The 21,524-nt window shown below is 42.8% G+C and overlaps 1 protein-coding gene across 1 annotated transcript in view; it reads left to right on the top strand.

Moving 5' to 3' along the window:
• Nucleotides 1–1,572: 1,572 nt before the first annotated feature.
• The window catches only part of LOC112973831 (kalirin-like), a 62,832-nt gene continuing 42,880 nt past the window's right edge, over nt 1,573–21,524 (top strand). The window contains exons 1-9 of the mRNA XM_026082187.1: nt 1,573–1,588; nt 4,020–4,303; nt 5,200–5,304; nt 11,123–11,253; nt 15,289–15,355; nt 16,678–16,781; nt 19,098–19,167; nt 19,750–19,836; nt 20,604–20,696. Coding sequence (XP_025937972.1) covers nt 1,573–1,588; nt 4,020–4,303; nt 5,200–5,304; nt 11,123–11,253; nt 15,289–15,355; nt 16,678–16,781; nt 19,098–19,167; nt 19,750–19,836; nt 20,604–20,696 — 957 coding nt within the window. The remainder of the gene's footprint in view (nt 1,589–4,019; nt 4,304–5,199; nt 5,305–11,122; nt 11,254–15,288; nt 15,356–16,677; nt 16,782–19,097; nt 19,168–19,749; nt 19,837–20,603; nt 20,697–21,524) is intronic.

The following is a 21,524-nucleotide window of genomic DNA, read 5'->3' as shown; positions in this document are numbered from 1 at the left end:
ACAACACAGTTTGCAGAGCATGTATGTGCTCGGGCTTTGCAACAGGAGAGCATGGTAACATACCCCCTCGCTCTTCCGCTCGTTACTCTCTGTGTCTGGATCTCAATCTGCCACCGAGTGTCATGATTAATATGTTCGTAGCCGTACATGCCACCGAAGCAGCACGGCTCACAGAAGCACAGCTTAGGAGGAGATGGTCTCAAAAGTCTTTCCTGGCACATTGTTTCTGTGTCTTGCTTGGTGAGCTGTGCTCGTATTTGAGCCTGTGGCCCTGTCAGGGGTGACCTGCTTGGTGTGTAAGTAAATGACTCTCAGCTGGCCTGCTATCTAGGGGTCTGTCAGAGAGCAAGAGTCACTCACTCAGAGTTATTGCCGTATTTACCTTTTTTTTTTTTTTTTTTAAGAAGAGGAAAAATGGTTAGGAATGTGGTGTGTAAACTCTAGGTATGGTTTTTTTGGATAGTGCATGTTTGGAGATGGTGGGAAATATGACAATGGGATGGGAGTGCTTTATGTGTGTGTAGGGTACTGGGTAGAAGAAACTCAGCCCATCTGTAGAGGCTCTTGTGGTAGCTAGAGAGATTAGACCATCCTTTCTCTTCTGTTTCCTTGCCTATCCTCCAAACAGCGTAGAGTAAATTACCATATAAAAGGGAGATAAGGCCGGGGCAATGCATGCTTCCCGTCTTTGCTGTGTAGACCTAGCTAACCCTGTGGCTCTGTCCCAGATTGTGTTAGAGTGGTCAGTGGGAGCACTTCAGTGGATAAGGCAAAGGATGGAAACTTTATACCTGTCAGGCTCAAGTCTAGCATGGTAGGACTGAGATTTAGTAACCCCTGGCTGGTCCCTGGGATATGGAAAACATGGTCTCCCTGGTAAATAGCCTTTTTCAACTCAAAAGCCATTACCTTGCTTGGTACCACTTTGTAGCACTCTCTTCCTCACTGAGGGGATGTGACGGCCCTGGGGAGCTGTGCTGCCTGCTGCTCTGCAGGGTCCTGGAGGTGAGGCTTGCTGCGGGAAATGGAGAAAAGCAGAGTCCGATTCAAGTGGGATCATTGCACAGCATAATACACGTCCCTACCCAGAGCTCTTCCTGTGTAAACCTTTGTTTTTTCTTTCATCTCAGCTTGCTGTTCAGGAGACCTAATGCTCTGTCTGGAGAGGTTTCCTGGTTGTAGGTTAAACTTCAGAGGAGATTCCTGTAAATGGGCATAGTGGCCTATGGGCCACCTCCAGGACTCAGGATGTTTCTATCCAGTCTGCTGCTTTTTCCTGGATGAAAATGGGAAATGGTTGACCGTTGCTTCCCGTGAATTGCCTAGAAGTAGGAGCTGCTGTGGTATAAGAGAAACTGTGTGTCTGGCTATGTCCTGTGCTGTGGCTATGTTGCCTGGAGAATGGGGAGGGAAGGAGCAAACCTGAGATCTGGGCCTGCTCATCAAACGAGACATGTCCTGGTGGGAGGGGAGATCCCTGCTCCTTCCATCTCTGACCTTGTCAGGTTCCTCAGGTTTGTGCCTGTCTCAAGCCCACCTGGCTGAGGTGGGCTCCCATGACTCGGCACGACCATGATGGATCCTACGGGTGTGGCACTATCGAAGGCACCATTTAGGCGCCTATCGGATCCTCTCCCTTACTAAAAGGTAAAATGGCAAGGGGCCTTTCATCAGAGTTGTGTGTTTGGATTATGTTACTTTTAAGCTGTTGTAAAAACCTCTGTGTACATTAATCAACAGAGATCTGGGAGATTAACTTGTCCCTATTTTTCCTCAACCACTCCCCTGAGTCTAGTCTCCAGCAAACGGAGAGAGTCTGTGATGTGGCTGCTTTCCCCATACCATCCCTGAAAAACAGCAACCCTGAAAGAGTGAATTCTTCCAGCAGTTTTCCTTCCATGACTACAGACAAGCTCTGTTTGCACCAACAATTTCTGAAGTTTTTCTGAGTCGGAGCGTAGCCACCTGAACGTGCACTTCCAGCTCAGAGGAGCCTTTTGGCAAGGAGGAGGCTCTGCCAGGCTGTGAGTCACTGAAGCACTCGTGTTCCCCAGCCACGTGCAGGGATTTAAGTGCTACTGGGGGGTCAGAGGAGAGAGGGCACTTGCAACCTGTGGGTTGCTCAAGTGTTCAAAATTACCATTCTGAAACCCTGAATTTTCCTGACGCAAGGTACGCTGATAAGCTCTGACTCCCAAAGGATCATGTGGAGCCTGTGAGAGGAGAGTATCTAAAGTCTATTGAATGGAAGATAAGCTAGCCACTGCAAAAATATTATCTTGTACTAGTTGATTTAACACTACTTGGTGTGCATGAAATAACATCAACAGTAGCTGGCCAGAACCAGCCCTTTTCGAGATAAGATGGCTACTTTGCCCCTATGGAGGAATGTCTGAAACCAGTGGGCCGGAAAAATCCAACCAACTGCACCTAGGATCTGTCCTCTTCCCAGCCACTCTCAAACTAATTCTTCTTTTTGTCAGAAGACAGATGATTTGGATTTTCTTCCTGTCTGGGAAATGAACTTTGACTTCCTCTAGCTTGTTACAAGTGTTTCCATATGTTCTAAAAACCTAACTTTTGATTCCAGGTATGTAATAAATTATTGGTTCAACTTCTGACTGCAGCTGTCTCTGGTAGTAAAATAGTGCAGTTCTAATGGTCTGCATTTTACAAGCTCACAGACAAGGTAGACTGCAATTTCTTCTCAGTAAACATCCCACTGTGATCAACAGAACTCTCTGCCCAGCAGAGGTAGCGAGTTTGGATGCAGGTAGCAGAAATTGGTTTCTAAAATGATATAGTTAGCTATTCTCAGGGAGAATAACTCGCCCTCAGCATGTGTATTACACAATATCTATAATGATATTTATTATTGAACTGAGAATTTCTGGATGCACCAAGCTACTTTCTTGTGTTGTAACTTATGTTTTTGTTTTTTGAGATGTTTATCTCTGAATCTCTTAGCCACCCCAAAAGAAATGAGTAATAACATCAGGTGACTGCTTTCTGGTGTACAGTATGACACATAGCTTACAAGAGTGTGACAGGACTTTTGCATTCTGTAAAAATCCATTCCCTCTTCAACTGTGTGGGATTAAACATTTCAGTCCCTGATCATTCCTGGGGAGGGAGTTGCCTTTGCCATAGTTTCAGAAAGGTGAGAGCAGGTCACTTGTTCCTAAAGGGCAATTGAGAAATCTTCCAGCAACTTGTTTGCTTTGTTTTTAAAGGCTTATTGATATTGGCACATGTTGCTTTTGGAGGGGGTTGGTGCTAGTCTGAACATGTGTATTGATACTTGCAGTTGGATATGATTCAGTAGAAACTTGTGCTTGGATTTAATAGAAATCTTTTTAATTATAAGCCTGCCTTGTGTCTCCTTCTTGGAAGTTTCCTTTGGTTCTAATAGTTTGTCATCTTTTGTAATGGTTCATCCCAATTTTTTAGTTTTAAAGAAGGTATGAAGTCTTCTGAAAAATTGCTTTCAGGGGCAAAGGAGATAATTTTAAGGTAGTTCAAATAACCTTCAAAAGTTAATAAGTATTCTAACTAAAAGTAATGTTATTGGGGTCTGAAAACTGCTGAGAAACACTTACAGAATCAGAACCTGACAAAGTGTTGGTGGCTGTCAGGTCTCTTGTAGTAATCTCCTTTTTGTGCTTATTTTCTTCCTGGCAATTCACAATGAAATCTGTGAGAAGAAGCTGAGAAATTTAGCACTTAACCTCCAATTCAGGCTTTTCATCAAAACTAGATAACTGTGCTGTCTGTGATGTTTCATAAGGAGAGATAGTGTGGTAGGAAATAAGGAGAGTGTATAAGCTTGTGAAAAATCTCTGTAGCATAGTGTGTTCCTCTCCCTGGTGTGCGGTAAAGTTTATACAATGTTGATAGATCACAAAACTTTTCATTGAGGCATCTTGTATTTTGATGCTTTTGAAAGCCGAATGTTTGATGTGCACTAGGAAATAAAGCAGGTGCCAATATAATCTTTTACCTGCATCGTTTTCTTCCAGACGCATATTCAGTCTCTTCCAATGACAACGGGGGCAAATCTGATTCAGTGGCCAACTTGCAACCTCAGTCATCCCTCAACTCCATCCAGAGCTCTCCTGGCCCCAAGCGCTCAACCAACACGCTAAAAAAATGGTTGACTAGTCCTGTGCGCCGGCTCAACAGCGGGAAGGCCGAGAGTAACATAAAGAAACAAAAGAAGGTGCGAGATGGCAGGAAGAGCTTTGACCTTGGCTCACCAAAGACCGGAGATGAAACCACTCCTCAAGGAGACAGCGCAGATGAGGTGTGTGTCGGTGCTTGTTGCAGGAAAGCCTGTATCTCTGATAGTCTGCTCTGGGGTTTGTGATTCAGGCTTGAGTAAATGGAATTCCCTTAGGAACCAGAGGGAGCAGCGAATCATATGTAAAATTAAATTGATTAAAGCTGTATTACAAACAGTATTCTGTCATCTGAAGAGCAATGAAACATACAGGGAACAGCATTTCAGAGTCTGCACATATTCATCCTTTGATTAGATTCTTTTAACAGTCTGTTAGAAATCTGCCAAGAATAGAAATGAAGTTATTCTTGAGCAGCTGTTATCAGTTTTTGCTGAGGTTCATATCACCTTTATCCTACCATGGCAGTGTAATTCCTTACTGAAAGAAAACGCTCAGAGAAATAATCATGTTTCTGTTAAATATGCTATGTATTTGTAGCTCTCATTTCTCTGCAGGCATGTTCTTTGCTAGAATGGCTCTTTCCTGATAAACTGCGTGAGGAATTACAAGCAGAAAATGGAGAGGATACTAACTGAGCACAAATGGAGCAACATGTTTTTAAAACTGTACATTGACCTATACTATTTCAATGCTTTTCCATCAGCACATAGAGAGCCCTAACTGCCTTAACTGGTTGGGTGACCTATTAACTGTTTGTTAAGTGTCTCTTGATGTCTGTATTGGAAAAGGATATTTCCATAACTCTTAGAATTCACTAGGATTAACAGGCAAAAACTTGTGCCTTTTTGCTTCTCTTCTGTGACACTTAGTATTACCTGCAGTTCTCTCCACCCCAGCCAAATACTGGGCCAACATTAGTATTCCTAATAGACCAAAAGCCTTGTGGTAGGGCTCAGATATCTCAAAAGAGCAAAAAAAACCCTCTCCCTGTCTCTAATTATATTTAACTTTTCTCCAGAAGAGCAAGAAGGGTTGGGGAGAAGATGAACCAGACGAGGAATCCCACACACCCCTTCCTCCTCCTATGAAGATTTTTGACAATGATCCAACCCAAGATGAGATGGTAAGACCTCCCCTACTATGTCAGTTTGCCTTTTAAGTGCATTTGCCACAGAGACATCTAATTTGGTTTAATAGTGATCATCTAGTATTCAGTGACTAGACATGTGGTTATAATAGACACCAGTGCATGGATTATATCTAATATCTTTCACCAACTAGATTTACAAATAGTGCCTAAAAAGCAATTTAGCCTTGGTGTCCCATTTCATGACAGATATTGAGTGCTTGTGTTTTGTGTGGTCAGAAAATCCATTTAGACTGGCAATGTTGTTCTCCAAGTGTTTTAGAAGTGATGTTGGTGTCTGGCAGTAGCAGCAGAAATGTCATTTGGTGCCAGCTTTGGCCCAGGGAGTAGGTCAAATGCTGCAGTCTGCTTGAATCCAGAAATACCACTTTTACCAAGAGTTAGATAACTTGGACTCTCCACCCAGCCTTGCCACTGCTTTCTGGATGATTGGGGTCCTATAGCTTTGTCAGTCTGTGTCCCACCATCTACCTGCCGCTCTGAAGTTCTTTAAACCTTACAGGTGGAACAACCTATTTGAAGTCACAGAGCTCTTGTTTGGCATTTCTGGGGTATGTGGCTCAGCCTCACTGAATGGCCCATCAGCTCCTGTTTGTTCAGAAGTCCACAAGGGCTCTCAGGTCGGGAAAGTGAGAAGGGCTTTGGTCGGCCCATCCTTGGGCACCATGTTGGTGGTGTAGCTCTCTGCTGTTAGCTAGGGTCTGTCGAATGTAAAGTCAGGGTTTTGAGGTGGTAGATGGTGCAGTTGCTTTCAGAGTGAATCCTTCCATTACTCTATCTGACTTGGGTTGAGAGTCTGTGAATACAGTATGCAAGTGGTTTATGTTCACGGTTAATGCCTGTCCTGTCTGTATGTGTCTTCCCCCACCCTTTCCTGGTGCTGTCACCTCCCTTGTAGAAATTCATCCTCCTGTGTAGCTGTTTCCTGCTTTCCTGCTGATACCTCTTTTTAGTACTGCCACTTCTGTACTTCTATCCTCTGATTGTAATTACTGCATGCAAGCAAGCAAGAATAGGAGAGATTAATAAATTGTCAAAAAAATCCAGAAGGGTCTTGGGGAAGGTTCAGGCAGCAGTTTGCAAATACAGACGGAAGGGAGCAAGCGTTTCTGCGACTTGGAGAGCAGCGYGGTGGAGGAGAGGATTCGGGCTCTCTTTGCTAATCTTTCGGGGACTGTTATGACATTGTGGTGGCAGCAAGAGCAGAAGGAAGCAGCTGGAGCCGTGGACTCTTGCCCTTGGAGTGTCGCATGTGCTGCTGGCTGTCTGGCGAGGGGCAGAGAGGAAAGGTCAGGGAAGCAGAGCTCTGGTGGATCCATGCCCAGCACAATAGCAGTTGCTGCTGGCGAGTTCCTTGCAGTGTTTAGCTAAATGCTTTGGGGTTAGATTTTTTTAATATTTATTTATTTGTTTGTTTATTTTTAGCAAAACAAAGCTGCTTTAGCTCTAGTCACTACTTTTGATTTTTAACATGCCATGTGATTTCAGAATTTATTAAAATAATAATTTTCCAACAGTGCCAACACTGAGGAACTAAACTATTTTTTTTTTCTCCAGACTTCTAAGTGTTGTAGAGCCTTTTGGTATCCTGTTTCTTTGCCCAGTCCTAAAAGAAGATTAAATAGACCAAGAGGCCTCTGAAATACTTTTGGTCTCCCATCTTCTTCCCCTACCACCTTTTTGTCCCAGGGGAAAAAAAATCTTAGCTCACAAACATAGCTCCTGAATTCCCTGGCACGGAAGCACTGAGCTAGCAATGTTTGGGCCATGCTGGAGCCAAAAGCTCTTTAACGGTGTTAATTTGGGCACAGCTCCCTGCTTGTGTCCTAATGCTGCTTATGGGTACTGGCTTATGTTAGAATAGCAACAACGCGGCACCATGGGGAAGCGGCAGCGCTAGGGGGGAGAAGTCTGCACCGTGCGGATATACCCTCCCTCCATGGGAGCAGGCTGCCCATTTGCAAGATAGCAATAATTGTGCTTCGCTGCTTCTGGAGGCTGTTATAAAGACAAATTGCAAGATACCTTCTTATTAGAAATTCGTAATTTACTTACTGGGAAATTGAAATACCATTTTTCTGTTTCCCCCACACAAACCAGATTCGCCCTTCAATCACAGAAGAGTTTTATTTGACTCTGAAAGACTTGCATGCAGCAAGTTTCCATGCTCCCTTTAAAAATCCGCAGTTATTTACTCTTCAGAGATACTGAGCAATTTCAGTTAAAAGAAGTGAGAGCAACAGCTGTTCAGTGCCTCCAAAAATTGGATTCCTCCTGCTAGAATGCTTATGTTGGACAGTTATCGTCTAAGCATTTGTCCAGTATCTCTTCAAAATTCCTGTTTTCAGCCTTTTTTTTTCCTAGACACGTCCATCCTCATTTCAGGTGAAGCAGGCCATCTGATCTCTTACATTTCTATGAGATTTCTGCTTTACCAGCCTAATTCCTCAATTACTAGCCTGATTACCTGTAATTTTTGTTGTTATTGTAATTAGAAGTGCTGATTAGATGTATTATTTGAGTGAAAGATGAGACTACAAGTGGCAGAGTATTCGCACATCTTCTCTGTCAAAAAACCTTCTGGATAGGATTAGTCTCCTTTGCTTTTTTTTGCTTTTTTTTGCTTTTTTTTGCTTTTTTTTGCTTTTTTTGCTTTTTTTTCCCCCTGGGTTGTCACTCAACATCAGCAAGTGCCCCAAAGGGCTGCTTAAAGAGCTGCCTAATTCCTGCTGTCACTTTTCCATGTCTCATTCCCCAGTGCTATTTAATCATGGATGCATGTTCATTGGCGCTTGTGTGGTGACCTCCCTGAAATAGGTACTCTCCAGAAGACCTTTATTAAGTGACTGAGAAATGAATAAGCTTTTTCATAATTTGAATGCAGTGTCTATAAAAATTTAGCCACACTGTGTCTGACAAAATGTGCCGAAAGCAGCTTATCTAAGGCCTCATAGTTTTAATCAGCACTTGTGTTTAGTTAGAAGAAATATATTGACAGGTGAGCTAATAAATACCAATTCCCACAGCTATCGCCTGAGTTTCGGTTTTCAAACTGAGGTTTCTTGGAACAAAGATGAAGGTGTGAAGAGAGCAACCTGATTTTAAGCAAAAGCTTTAAACTAAAGCTGAACATTTCACATACAGGCCAGCCTTCACAGTGCCATAGGTGATGTCTGGGCAAATTCTGGAGATTCCTAATAACTAGCATCTACCACATGTAACTACCTGAATGTGGAGATACTTAAATATATTGTGTGTTGGGCACCCAAAATCAAATACCCATGACCGACAGATAGGCATATAGAAGTGAGACTGAAAATGTTTTAAACAATGTTAATAGGTGGAGGTGAGCATCTCTAAAGAGTGTTTCTTCCCTCCTATGCTAGATATATAGGATAGATGAGATACATTAGAGCATTTTCTCTCTGCTGATGGCAGAAGGCCGCAGAGGGCGAAAAGACAGATTTCAGATGACTGAAGTTACATGAATGCTATGCAGAGGCATCATCTGACTTCGTTTGGAGTTGCAATTCATCTTTGGGAAGGATAGGAAGAAAAACTTTTCTCTCCCCCATCCAATTGACTTTAACTCCATGTGTGCCTTTGCTTTCTGCATTTGTGAAATGTGTGTATATGGAGGAGAAGGTAATTTCTTACATCTGCAGTGGGAAGATCAATTTTTTAGTGTCTGTAAGGCAGCAGAAATCCTTGGAAGGAAGACCCAACAGAAGTTAAGAGCGTTGTAACCTAGTTGTAAATGAACTTCAGTTCTCTCTCGCTGGTCCCAACGTGGGACCTGCTGCAAAGGGATGTGTATCCAGAATTCGATGACAATTCTGTGCTTCTCTGAAACAGTGGCGAACAGCCACCCGACCCTGCATGTGGGCCTCCAACACTTCCATGCCCCTTCCATGTTTGTTCTTTTCCCGACTCTGAAGCTGCTTCACTTATTGCTGGTTTCCTAATCCATTCTCATCCTGCTAACTTGCTTTTCCTTTGCAAACTGGTGTCTTGCAGTCCTCTTCTTTGCTAGCTGCTCGACAGAGCTCCTCCGATGTCCCAACTGCTGCGGATCTTGTCAGTGCAATAGAAAAGTTGGTCAAAAGTAAGCTGGTAAGTCTAGTGTTGTGAAAACCGTGAACACAACAGGCTCAGTGTGACTCTAGCGATGGACTTTAAAGTCTGCCTCTGTTTTTGGTTTCCTTGCTTTCCACCTTCACCTTCTGTGCTTTTATTAACCCTACAGGCTCTGCTTCTCAATAGACTAACTAATAGTTCCTGTTCCACATGTGAGATGAAATGTACCTCTCATGTTGTCATGTGGGCTCTGCACTGCAAACTCTGAAAGGCGCTTCTGGAAGGGCTGCGCAGAGTATGAGCTACGTAATCTCCTGTACTCTTTCTGGTGTCTTATTGGCATTTTTTCAAATAGTTTAGATGTTGGGATTTTTTTTTAAAAAAAAAGCTTGTTTTGAGGCACAGGAGTTTTACTACCCAGCACATCAAGTTGTTTGGTATTCCAGCTTCTCTGAGAGGACCCTCTAAAGAGTAAAACTGCTTGAAATATCACAGCTGTGCTTTAATTTTACAGACTCGTGTTAATTTTAATCTGTCTTGTCAACTGTATGTGATAGGGACTGGAATGAGCATTATAAATGCTCTGGTTTTAATTTGTTCAAAATTGTCCGTATAGTGTGCTCTCACTTTGTGGTCCCATGTCTGTTGCACAAGGAGTAAATCTTGCTTTAAACATTGGCTTTTCTTAATTGTTCCCTGAACCAATTCAAAATGTTAATGCATAAGCTAAGCCTTTTTCTACATGTGACAGGACCTCTAAACTTAGGTAAATGTTTGCTTTAAGCCAGTTTTACTTGGTGAACAAGTCAGGATTAAAGCAGATTTATGATGAGCCTGCAAAGGTTCATTTCCTTAAATGTATTGTAAGGATGAAGAGAGTAAAAATGAAACAGAAAAAAAACCAGTGTTTTTACTGTGTGAATTACTGTGAGTCTGTGCAAGCAGCTATATTTTGCAAATGATTTCAAAGGGTTTTGGTATTTTCCCAGTGAGAAGTTAGTACAAGAAGATGGTCTCTGTTCGTAGGGTGGTTGATGACGAGTAAGTGATGAAGGAGCTCTTTGTAGCATGCGAAACTGAGAAGGACATTCCCAGAAATTTTACTCAAAATAGTTTCATTCCACTGAGGGACTGAAAAATTGAAAAGTATTTAATTAACGCAGTTAGATGTATTTTCAGAGGATATTTATTTTCTCTGCCCTGCATGCATGTTGTTAGGTCAACTGCAATTACTTTCCAGGAATTTGGGGGCAACATTAATTATTGTGGAATGTTACTATGTATCCTTCTATTTCTGTTTCATTTTGTATTTTACTTTACTACCAAGAATCTAGGTTTAGTCTTTGACAGAGAAACATGTCCACCACGTGTAGCCTGACACTGGTTCTGATTGTGACTTTATGACATTTTCACATTGTTTTGAAATAATGTGGAAAATCTTTCTCATCCTGGGGCTACAGGAACATTTTTTTCCATCTTCTGACAAAAGTCATATTCTCAGTTTTACTGCTTTCTTTTTTTGATCTTATATCAATTTAAAACTGGTTTGTTTTTTTGGTTGTGTTTCACTGAGTCCTGTGGGAAAGTACTGTTGAATACTCTGCTTGGTTTTAGATTGCTGTTGATTACAGAGCTGACTGGAAACAGAAGGCAACTCTCATGCTGGAGTTCAAGGATAATGCTTATTCTTCTATCATTCTTTTGGGGTTTTTTTTAGACCCTTGAAGGAGGATCTTACCGAGGAAGCTTAAAAGATGCCACTGGCTGCTTAAATGAAGGAATGACACCTTCAACTCCCCCAAGAAACCTTGAAGAGGAACAAAAAGCCAAAGCAATGAGAGGCAGGATGTAAGTTTTCTTGTTGGTTCTTATTTCTGAAAAATACACCCAAGGAGAACACATAGCTGTATTGAAAGCTTACTTTGTAGTCAGTGAGTGAGCTCAGAACTGATAGTAAAGCTCTGCATTCTACTTGCTTTTGTTGTTGTTGTTGTTTTTTTTTATCCTGTACAAATACTTTATGAAAGCATTTTTGCACCCAGGAAGTTCATCTTCACTCCTTAAAACCTGCAGCTTTTACCCCAGATGGCAAATACGTGTTGCTGTAAAAGCCACTGGTGGTTATACACAGTACTGCTGAGGTGTTTGCCTTGGTCACTGCTGAGTTGCCAGAGGTGAAACCAACTCCTAAAGGGGGATACGTTGCTGACTTAGTTACCTACCTTCAAGGAAAAGGGTGGAGAATCCCATTAGAATTTTTTGAATGAGATGAAGATGTTTTGCCCTGGTTACTTGCAAAGGAGAAGAGGGCAGAGTTCAGATGTGTTTGTAGTGTAAACACGCCACTGAAGAGTAAGTTTTATCTGAGAAGTCTTCATGTACATGGTAATGGGGAAGGAGCTCAGGAAAGTCTTTTTTAAAAATTATCTATACAGGTCCATAATGTAACAAAAATAACACTCGTGCTTTGAAATGTTATCAGCATTAAGGCATACTTTAAATGCATGGTCAGCCTGAAGGAAAGAATTGAAGGAACAGAATCAAGAATTACAAAAAAGAAAGATCAGGTAGCTGTTTTCTTTGTAAAGCCTCTTACACTAACTACAATGATAGCATTAAATCATCTAACTAAATGGTACGTTGATGGGAAAATTAACAGTACATACAGTTCTCAGTGGAGTGTGGTAAGGTGGAAGAAGAGCAGCCCATTTGGGAAAGATGCCAGGCAGGGGAAGGAAACTAAGTGAGCGGAGGAAAAGGAAATATTTAAGAGTAGAAGAGGAAGCAGGAGCAAAGTGTCACAGGACTGTGAAAGCCATCGTTTGCTCCTGCGTTTGTTGTAGGAAGCCAGAGAAGCAATAAAGTGGGGGACTGGACATGCTCACAGCAACAGGCAAGGGCATGACACTTGTGTTTCTGAATGGGAGAAGTTGTTCTGCTAGGCAGCCGTTGGCCTTTCTTAGGGAGCAACCCTGCTCACATCTGTCCCCTAAAAGCTCCTCCACGCCACAAGTTCTTGGATTTCTCTGGTAGCAATTTATTAATTAGATAACTGTCAAGTGACTGCAGGTTGCAGTGTGAGTGCAGAGACCTTTGCCACTGTAAACGCAACTAAATACAGTAACACTTTGTGACTTGCAACGCTTCTGGCGGGGGACTGGCAACATGTTACACGTAATTAGTGACTGCCTCCGTCCACATTTCCTAAACACCAGGATGTTTAGGAGCACCTGCTAGTGGCTTTCAGCACAAGACATCTGTCTCCTCTCCAGCTCCTTCATGTCTGCGTTCTGTATCTGTGCGACTCGCTCTGTTTAATTCCATAACCATATTAGGCAGCTGTGCTCCAAACTCGAGCTGTGACCCCCATTCCCCACAAAACAGCAGTTGGAACCTTGCACAAGCATGGGCAGTAATTTCCTGTGCGTCTGGCAACATGTGCATGGCAACGTTGAGCCGCTGTGTTAGGAAACCTCTGTTCCATCAGTCTTTATTGCTGCATTTCTGTGAGCAGTAAGGAAATAGTCTCATCAAGTAATGTTTTTCAGCGTAGATTTAATGTGGAGTTACCAAGTTATCCTGATGCAAATGTATTCGGAGGTGAGAAGGCTCTTTCCTTGATGCTGTTTTAAATGCAACTAGGTAGTCAGTCCCCTCTGGTGACTAGTGCAGGCACTTTCTAAGCTATCTCCTGCCTGCCCTTACTCTGTTATCGGGTGAGTAGAGGCGAGTAGACTTGAATTTTTGGCAGCATGCCTCTTAGAAACCTAGGATTGGGGAGTACTTTTAGGGTCCTATGTCAGATAGGCTTCAGGGAACTACTAGAGAGGGAGAAGGCTGATCTTTCTGCTTTCCAGGGAGAGGGTAGCTGGGGGAGTGTTTATGCTGAGTTTAATTTAACCAGTGGAGCTGCAGGCCCTGGTTCCTGAAAAAGGCACAAATTTATCATTTGAGTTCATTTCTCTGCAACACTTCACCTGACAGATACCCCGATTGCTGCGCTGATTTTGAATTCGCATCCCCCTGCCTGCACGTCCTGCAGCATTAAGCACTCTACGTACCTGCTGCTTAATTTTTAGAGCAGGATTTGGCCTGAAGCACCCTGGCGCTAACTAAAATGAACGGAGCTGCCGGGAGAGACGGCAGGCAGGTGGGAGAGGGCCTCCCCATCCTCTCAACAGCTCCGTGGTTTTGCAGGGAGCGACGCGGACGGTCCAAGCGGGTGGCGTGAGCCAAAAGGCTCCTTCCCGGCACGCGGGCTGCGGCCTGCCCCTGCGCCGGGAGATGTGGCAGCCCGTCACGAGGGGGGTCGGTCAGCCAGCAGGAGGGGGCTGTACTGCACGCGCTTGGTCAGGACGCACAACCGCTATGCAAAAGAGAAGCCTTTTGCCCGGTGTGTGTTTGCTACCCAGGCGCACAACTTGGCAGGGCGCTTCTGAGAGCACGAGCATCTGGCATCGCCGCTGCCAGCCGTGGCTGCTGCCAAGGGGGCCGGATTTCACTCTTAAATGAACCAGAAGCCTTTTGACCTCTTGCTGCCGCCTGTCTAAGCGTCTCCTCCGCCCTGCCTGAGCAAGGGACGCGTTGGGAGCGCGGAGGCTGCTGCCGCATCGCAGCCAGAAGCCTGCCCGCTTGGCCTGGGCGCCCTCTTCCTGCCCTGCCCCAGCGATGGCGCAGGGTCACCCCTGAGAACGGCCCAGGGTTTTCTGCTGGCTCGTGAGGCACCCGGGGAAAGCGAGGTGGTTTCCGTGAGAGGATGTGGGGCTGCTGTAACTGTCCACAGCTGGGAGCCGTACCAGTGAAGCACGGCATGCCTTCCCCTCCCAGCTGAGCCCGCTTTGCAGCACAACTTCGAGTAGGGTTTATTTTCTCAGTAGCCTCTCATAACTGAGTCTCTTATAATGCCAGTCTCTCTTTCCCCCCCCCCCCCCCCCCCACAAATTTTTACCCAGGCTTTTTTCTTAGCCCTGTTTGCCCTCAGCCCTGTTGTTTCAAGCAGGTCAGTTTGCTGGCTGATGTGAGCAGAGCGCTGCTAGGCGCGAAAGCAGCCCCCGTCTCGTTAGCCTTGTGACTGCCTCGGTGAACTTGAGCACAGACGGAGTTTATTTTTCGTGCGCCAGATCTGTGTATTGGCGTAATGGAGAGGAAAACTGTCTGCAGCAAGCTGCAACTTTTTGAAATTGCCCTCAAAAGCACGTTCTGTGATCAGTCAGTTGGACTTGCAAAGGAGGGGCTTTTTTTAGCTCGCTGTTGTTTGTGCGCATCAGATGACTCCCCTACCTGGGATTATTAGATCTGAAACAAGTGTAAAGCGTTTGCCTCCCACACGCAGATTACCTAGTCTGAAAGATTATGTTCTTTGTTAAAAAGAGGAGGGGAGGGTTGTCTTCTTAGTGCTTGACACTTCCATATTAAAACTGAACTGCTGGATCCTGGGCAAAGCCAGAGGGTCTGGGGCAAGAAGTACTCTCTGAGACTCCCAGAGGGGGAAAAAAACCTCTTATTTGCTGCATAATGGATCAGGAAAATGTCTCGATAGCTACCGGTGGGGTTGCCTGTGGGGAGAGCTAAGGAGAAGAGAACAGGGAAGGACAGTTCAGGACTGATGGTGATGCTGCTCTAGCCCCATCCTGCCACGGGGTAGGGGGAAAGAGGGGAAGAAAAAGACAGACTGGTTAAGGGAATTAAAACGACTCTGACCTGAAGTGATATGTTTTTGTCATTTTCATTCCACTGGGCTGTAAGACAGTGAAGAATGAGTAGCGTTGCGTGACCTGGAACGACGGTGTTTTTTCGATGATAGTTGATAGCTAATATGTGGCAAGAGGAGCAAATAGAAACATCAGCATGCTCAAAATCTGTGCGTATTCTGTTTTAACCTAGGTTTGTCTTAAATGAGCTGGTACAGACTGAAAAAGACTATGTCAAAGACTTGGGAACTGTTGTGGAGGTAAGCTGAAATAAACCCTGCTAAATGAAACGTTTTTCCACTAAAAACACCATGCAGAAAAGTGACAACACAAAAAAAAAATTGCAACGTGAGAAAGAAACTGCTTTATTTTGCACGCTGCTTCCATGGTCTCCTCATTTTGACAGGAACAAAAAGAAATGCCTTTGGAAAGCGTTTTTGTTTCCATCTAACAAATGTTGTGTTTTAGGTTTCGAGTCAAGCGTGCAAAGATTTTTCTTGGCTACCCTGCTTGTGACAAACTCTCTCTGCTGTAGTGCAGACTTGAGGGCTGGAGGGGTGGAGAATAATTTATGCTCCTTAAACTTTTTTTTCTTGCTGTCATGCAGCAATCCTGCTCCAAACCAATACTGAGTAATGGCAGCACACACTTATACCTGAATTTGCGCCCAGACTGCAGTCCTGTGTTGGAATACCTTCCCAGAGGCTGGGTTTTGGATCTGTGCTGAGGTGCATGTGTGGCYCATGAGTTATTGTTTGCAAAACACTTGAGACAAATAATAGAGGTTATGGAGTTTTTTTGTCCACTTTTTCAAAAAGAGTCATAGTTTTGGAAGCTTCAGCTTGTGAAGACCTGACTGATACCTAGGGATCACCTGTCAGAGACACCATACACACATGATTCCAGTTTKTTTCTCAGCCCAGGCCTCAGAACTGGGGGCACCTGAATGAATTGGGCTTTCAGGAATGCTTATGGCATTCACTAGTCCAGGGAGAATTATCTGCCCATCTAATAGTGATTTTCAAGAGCTTCCAAACTTTTAGACCTTGGTGTTATCTTCTGTTTACATCACGCTCCACTGACTAAGCTGACAAAGCTGTAGTGCTCCAAAAGCTCATAAAGAAACTCTCTGGAGATGTGAGAAATCCTATTTATTTGACTCTTTAAACTTAACACATGGCTTTGTGCTCCCACAAAATACTCCTGTTGGTGAATGGAAGAACTTTATCTGTACAGAGTCTGGCTTTTTCAATTTACCAGAGAAGCCAAGAGCTTGATAAACTACTTTTGTTTAACTTTTATCTTCTAATTGCTCTTGTCACTTCAATGACATCTAATACAGGTTTTTTATAACTATTGTAGATATTCAGAATAAATCCTTTAGAATGTTCTTTTAAGCAAACCATATAATTTAAAGTATCTAGATGGGTTTCTGATTTTAAATTGTACAAAAGGTATTTTAAGCATTTTCAGAGCAAAAAATCCTGACATTAAACTCTTACCTTTTCAAAAAAAAAAAGAATGTAATTATTCTCCCCCTCCAAGTGGTCACTTTGCTAATCACTGATCATTTATCCTAAAGGGCTTCATGAAGAGGATAGAAGAAAAAGGAGTTTCTGAAGATATGAAAGGGAAAGACAAGATAGTATTTGGCAATATTCACCAGATCTATGACTGGCATAAAGAGTAAGTTTTTGATTTTGTCTCTTTTTAAGAGCCTTTCTAACCGCACATGCATAAAGGATTGGTGTGTATGAAGTCTGTACATTTAAGTTGCTTTGAATTGAACATCAGCAGGTCATTAAGGCTGAACTTCAAAAGAATGTTGCTTCACATAAAATGGTCTCTCTTGGTTTTTAAGTGCTGCTTAAGAGCCTCAAAAATCATGGCTACTTTGAATCCTGAGAAGAGGTTCTAATTCTTATGCTTTTAGCCACAGTTTCACAATACGTTAGATCCTGCTTTAGGGCTCTGTCTACCCCATTAAAAATGGCATGGCTGCTTGATGCAAAGCATCGGTCCTACATAAACTCCTTGTTCCCAGTCAAAAGGTTTTGGTGTTGCCAATGGCTCTTCCGTTCCTTTCTGGGGAGCCACAACAAGGTGCTCCATGGGAGACATGTCAGTATGATCAAACTGTGGCTCCTGAGTTACTGCTCCTAAGTGGTCCCAACAGCTCCCAACTGTTTGTGGAGTGCTTCCTGGATCCCCAGAAAAGCTGCTGAGGCTGCCATAACTGTGTTGCTTGGTCGCAACTGTAGGCTTAGTCCATCCCACCATTGAGCAGTAGCAATTCTGGACAGTCATGGTTTCCCTCCCATGTATGAACTACTTCTATGTCACCCTCTTCTCTTTGACTCACTGAGGTTTGTGGCATATGTCTTACGGTTCTCTGTGACATGAAGATCTTGACATGCAGCTGATAGGATCAAGAAGGCTGACCACACCAGTAGCATTTGGCTAATAGTTGATAAGATGCAAACACCTTCAAGATACTTCTCACGCAGAGGTTCTGACAGGCTTTGGCCTCATTGATGCTTTTGACTCTGAGTTCAGAATTCTCTTCCTTTAGCATCTCACTCTGTCACAATATAAGTAGCTTTTGAAAAGCTCCTGGAAATAAGAGGCTTATTTCAAGCCCTGGGTCATTTACACTGTAACCTTATGAACAGCACTGTCTTGCTTATGAACCATGCGGTCATCATTTCAGCTCTGCCATTCAGAAATACTCTGCAGTTTGGGTTACCTAGAACTTGAAAATGTATGTGCAAACTTGAGAAATGGACAGCGGACTAGATCTTCCTTCTGCTCTGTACATCTTCCTCACCAAGGAAATACAGTGTCCTTCCCATCAAGAGTCCCACCAGTGCTTATCTCATAGCCTAGGCCTGCASTTATGTTCTGACAGCAGCTCCTGGGAGCACGAAGCAAAAGCTACAGAAAAATTCTCACTGTATATTAAGTTTGTGCCAGCAATGGAGTGTTTTTACTGGTGCCATTCATTTTTTAAGTATGTTGATAGTTTTCTCTAACGTATAGGGAGGGATTCACTATTTTTAGTTAGTTCTGCATATCTGGGTCAAGAAGTCTCTTTAAATGCAGATGGGTTTAACATTTATACAGGACTGAGTTATGGAAGTAGCTATAGCTGATGGTAGTGATAGGGTGGTTTAGTTGAGACAGCTATCCAGCATGCATCTTCCCTTCAGATCCTGGGTTTTCTTGGGACCCGACCATTCCTGGCACGTCCTCTCCCCAAATCTGGCTACTTTAGCAAATTCATGGAGGCGTTTGAGACAGAAATTCTGTGGTACAGAAGACGATTGTGGAAATTGTCAGGATTTAGCAGTTAGAAAAAACTACCAGCATTTCTAAATTTCAGTTTAGATGCTTCTACCTCAATTTCAGGCATCTCTTGCATTCATGGAAAGGGCATTCAAGCTAGAACTCACCAAGCTGCAGGTCAAGATAAAGACTGCATTTATGAGTGTAAATAACAGTAATATAGAGAGAAATAGTGAAAAAACAGAATGTGCCAGAACTCCACCATCAAAAAGTATTCTGGATTGCTTCTTCAAGTGGAAACTTATGTGGCTCTTTCATGATGACCAGTCCTCCAAATCTGCTCATGCAAATGGGAACTCCTGGTGAAGCTTCAGTTCAGTTTTCACAAGTGTTTTGGTATATGGAAAAGTTTTGCTTTTGGAGTTTTCAGTGAGGGAATGCAAATCTTTCAAATAGATAATAATTGGCACTTTTAAAAAATTGAAACCACTATAGGAGCAATAGCAAAGAAGAGCAGATAGTTATCAAGATGAGACTTTGCAGCTCTTATCTTTTGTTTTAGAAATGTTGCCATTAAGGGCCAAAGCCAAGCTTGTCATTTCATTTATTATTGAATTCTAACACTAAAATTGTGTCCATATATTATGGAGGGATGACTGGCTTGCTGCTGAGATGACCTAAACAAGTTTTCTGAAATGTCAATACTCTTTCTTTCAGCTTTTTCCTGGCAGAACTGGAAAAATGTCTTCAAGAACATGACCGTTTAGCACAGCTTTTTATTAAGCATGTAAGTTTTACTTTGTTACCAGTCTCTACTGTAATTGTCTTTTAGGTTGTGATGGCTCCTTCCTGAAAATACCTGCTTGTGTTAACTTGCTATTTCTACAACTTAATTTAAACACAAAGTAGCCTTATAGTTATGTATCTTCAGTGAGCAGCTGTATTTCCCTAAAACATCATTGTCTTTGTGCAGACTTCTTATTTTGGGGGCAAAAAAAAAAAGCATGTGGCCATGGACATCTGCAAAAATATAATTATGGCAGGTGCTTGCCAACTGCTATGACTGACATGGTCTTGTGATGTTAGCCAGAGTACAACCCTATAGCGAATTTCAGACCTACTGGTGTGGGAAGAACATCTTTTGATTAACTGGCTGTCCCTGTGGAATCCTCCCCTTTCATAAGGTGCAAGAGTGGAGACTAGAACCAGTGATCAATTTATTTTTCTGCTTTAGCATACTAAATCTCTGATTAAACCAAAAATGAAGACGATCAGGCAGAACATCTTAGCATCTTTCTGCCAGCTTTTAATAGCAGAACAGAATGGCAGCCAATATCTCACCAGGCTGCTGTGCATCTTGCTTCCACAGGAGCGGCGATTACACATGTATGTGGTATATTGCCAGAACAAGCCACGATCTGAATATATAGTAGCTGAGTATGAGGCATATTTTGAGGTAAGCGTGGCTCATTATACATTATTGCTACTTGTAGCTGTGAGTYCTAGTCAAGTAGATTATGCTGTAACCTAACCTATGCTGTTTGTCTAAAACAAGCTGTAGAAGGTTTTGATGCTGCGCATGCTGCTGAAGACTCTCCTATGGGGAAAAAAAGTTCTTCCATTTGTCTCAAATTCTCATGTCGTTAATTTCTAATTAGTACTTAGTACTCCCTGGCCTTAAGAGTGCTGCAACTGCATTGATATCTGTCCAAAATAAAACAGGCTTTTTAATCTGTAATAAACAGGGGCGGAGGGAAAAGTTGGTGGAGCTGGGTGGCGCCTCCCGTAAATTCCCAATAACTTTTTCTGTTTCAAGAAATCTTTGGGACTAGACACATTTATATATAATTGTGAAAGAAGCTTGTTTAACAAGGGAAAGATGTTTCATTTCACCCAAGGGCACGAGGCAGGACTTGTTTGTGAGCAAATCCCCACTGCAGTGAGAAGAGCAGTCTCCAGATCTTGCAGCCCTGCTCGGTCAGCTCAAAGGGGGAAAGAATCCTGTGCTTTAGAACATCTTCCAGCTCGGTCATGACTTTTATCCAGTCTTTGCCTAAATAGGATATGCCAGATTTTTAAATCCTCTGAAATTCCCTCTTGCAAACAGAAGATTAAGAACAGACCAACTTTCTCTAGAAATAAGCATCTGCTGAGATATTTTATCCTGTTTTCTGTCTTACTCTGTGATTATTTAAAATTGTTTTTAATCCTCCATGTTTTTAGGAGGTTCAACAGGAAATAAACCAACGGCTAACCATCAGTGACTTTCTGATCAAACCCATTCAGAGAATAACTAAATATCAACTTCTTCTCAAGGTGAGTGGAAAGATGTGGTTCAGACTAAACTATAGTCTGCATCTTGCATTAGATACTGTTATTTTAAATGAGTCTTAGTTTTAATTGAAGAATGACTTCATCAAATTGAGAGGAAAGAGGAGTCTGTTCATACATTGGTCTACAGCGGTAGAGTCCGACGAAAGATGTCCAGAGAGCAGAGGGGCATTTATCTGTGCAAGCAGTTTGTAATTGATGATATTCGAAAGATTTTTTGTTTAATTTTCTATTGGATTTTTTTATAGAAGAGTAAATTTCAAATAGGATTTTTCCTCCTCTGAAATTCCAGAGCAAAATTCTATTCAATTTTTAAAAACTGCAATAAAGACACACAAGAGTGTTAATAAAGCTGTTCTTCGGTACTAAATGGAGGCATATGCTTCAAATAAGCACTATAGCCTCAGTTTCTGAATATCTTTCATATTTTTCAAATTACCATGAGAAACTTATATCCAGGTTATTCTGATGTCTGAAAATTTGGGGAGTTCATGGTAATTTTTTYTCCAAGGAGTCTGACCACTCCAGTTTCTGCTGACTTCATTCATAATGCCATGTGCTCATCATTTCTGAAATTTCGGCCCTAGGGGTCTCAAGCTAATATCTAAAATTAGGCATGTCTGAAACATAACCTATAATCTCCAGCAGCACTGGGGTCTGAGCTGATTTCTTCCCTTTTTCGAACTAGTCTCAAGCAGGCTGCCATCAGCCCGCAGTCTGGTAATTGCATGCTTGCAAAGAGACAGTGGCATGTTGCCTGAAATGCCAAAAGGAAAAGAAAAATATCTTCAAGTGTGTGTGGTCTTGTGGCTT

Source organism: Apteryx rowi, unplaced genomic scaffold, assembly GCF_003343035.1.
Source record: "Apteryx rowi isolate R43461 unplaced genomic scaffold, aptRow1 scaffold_57, whole genome shotgun sequence".
Lineage (NCBI taxonomy): Eukaryota > Metazoa > Chordata > Aves > Apterygiformes > Apterygidae > Apteryx > Apteryx rowi.
The sequence above is the reverse complement of the archived record's forward strand: the minus strand, read 5'-3'. Positions and strand labels throughout refer to the sequence as shown.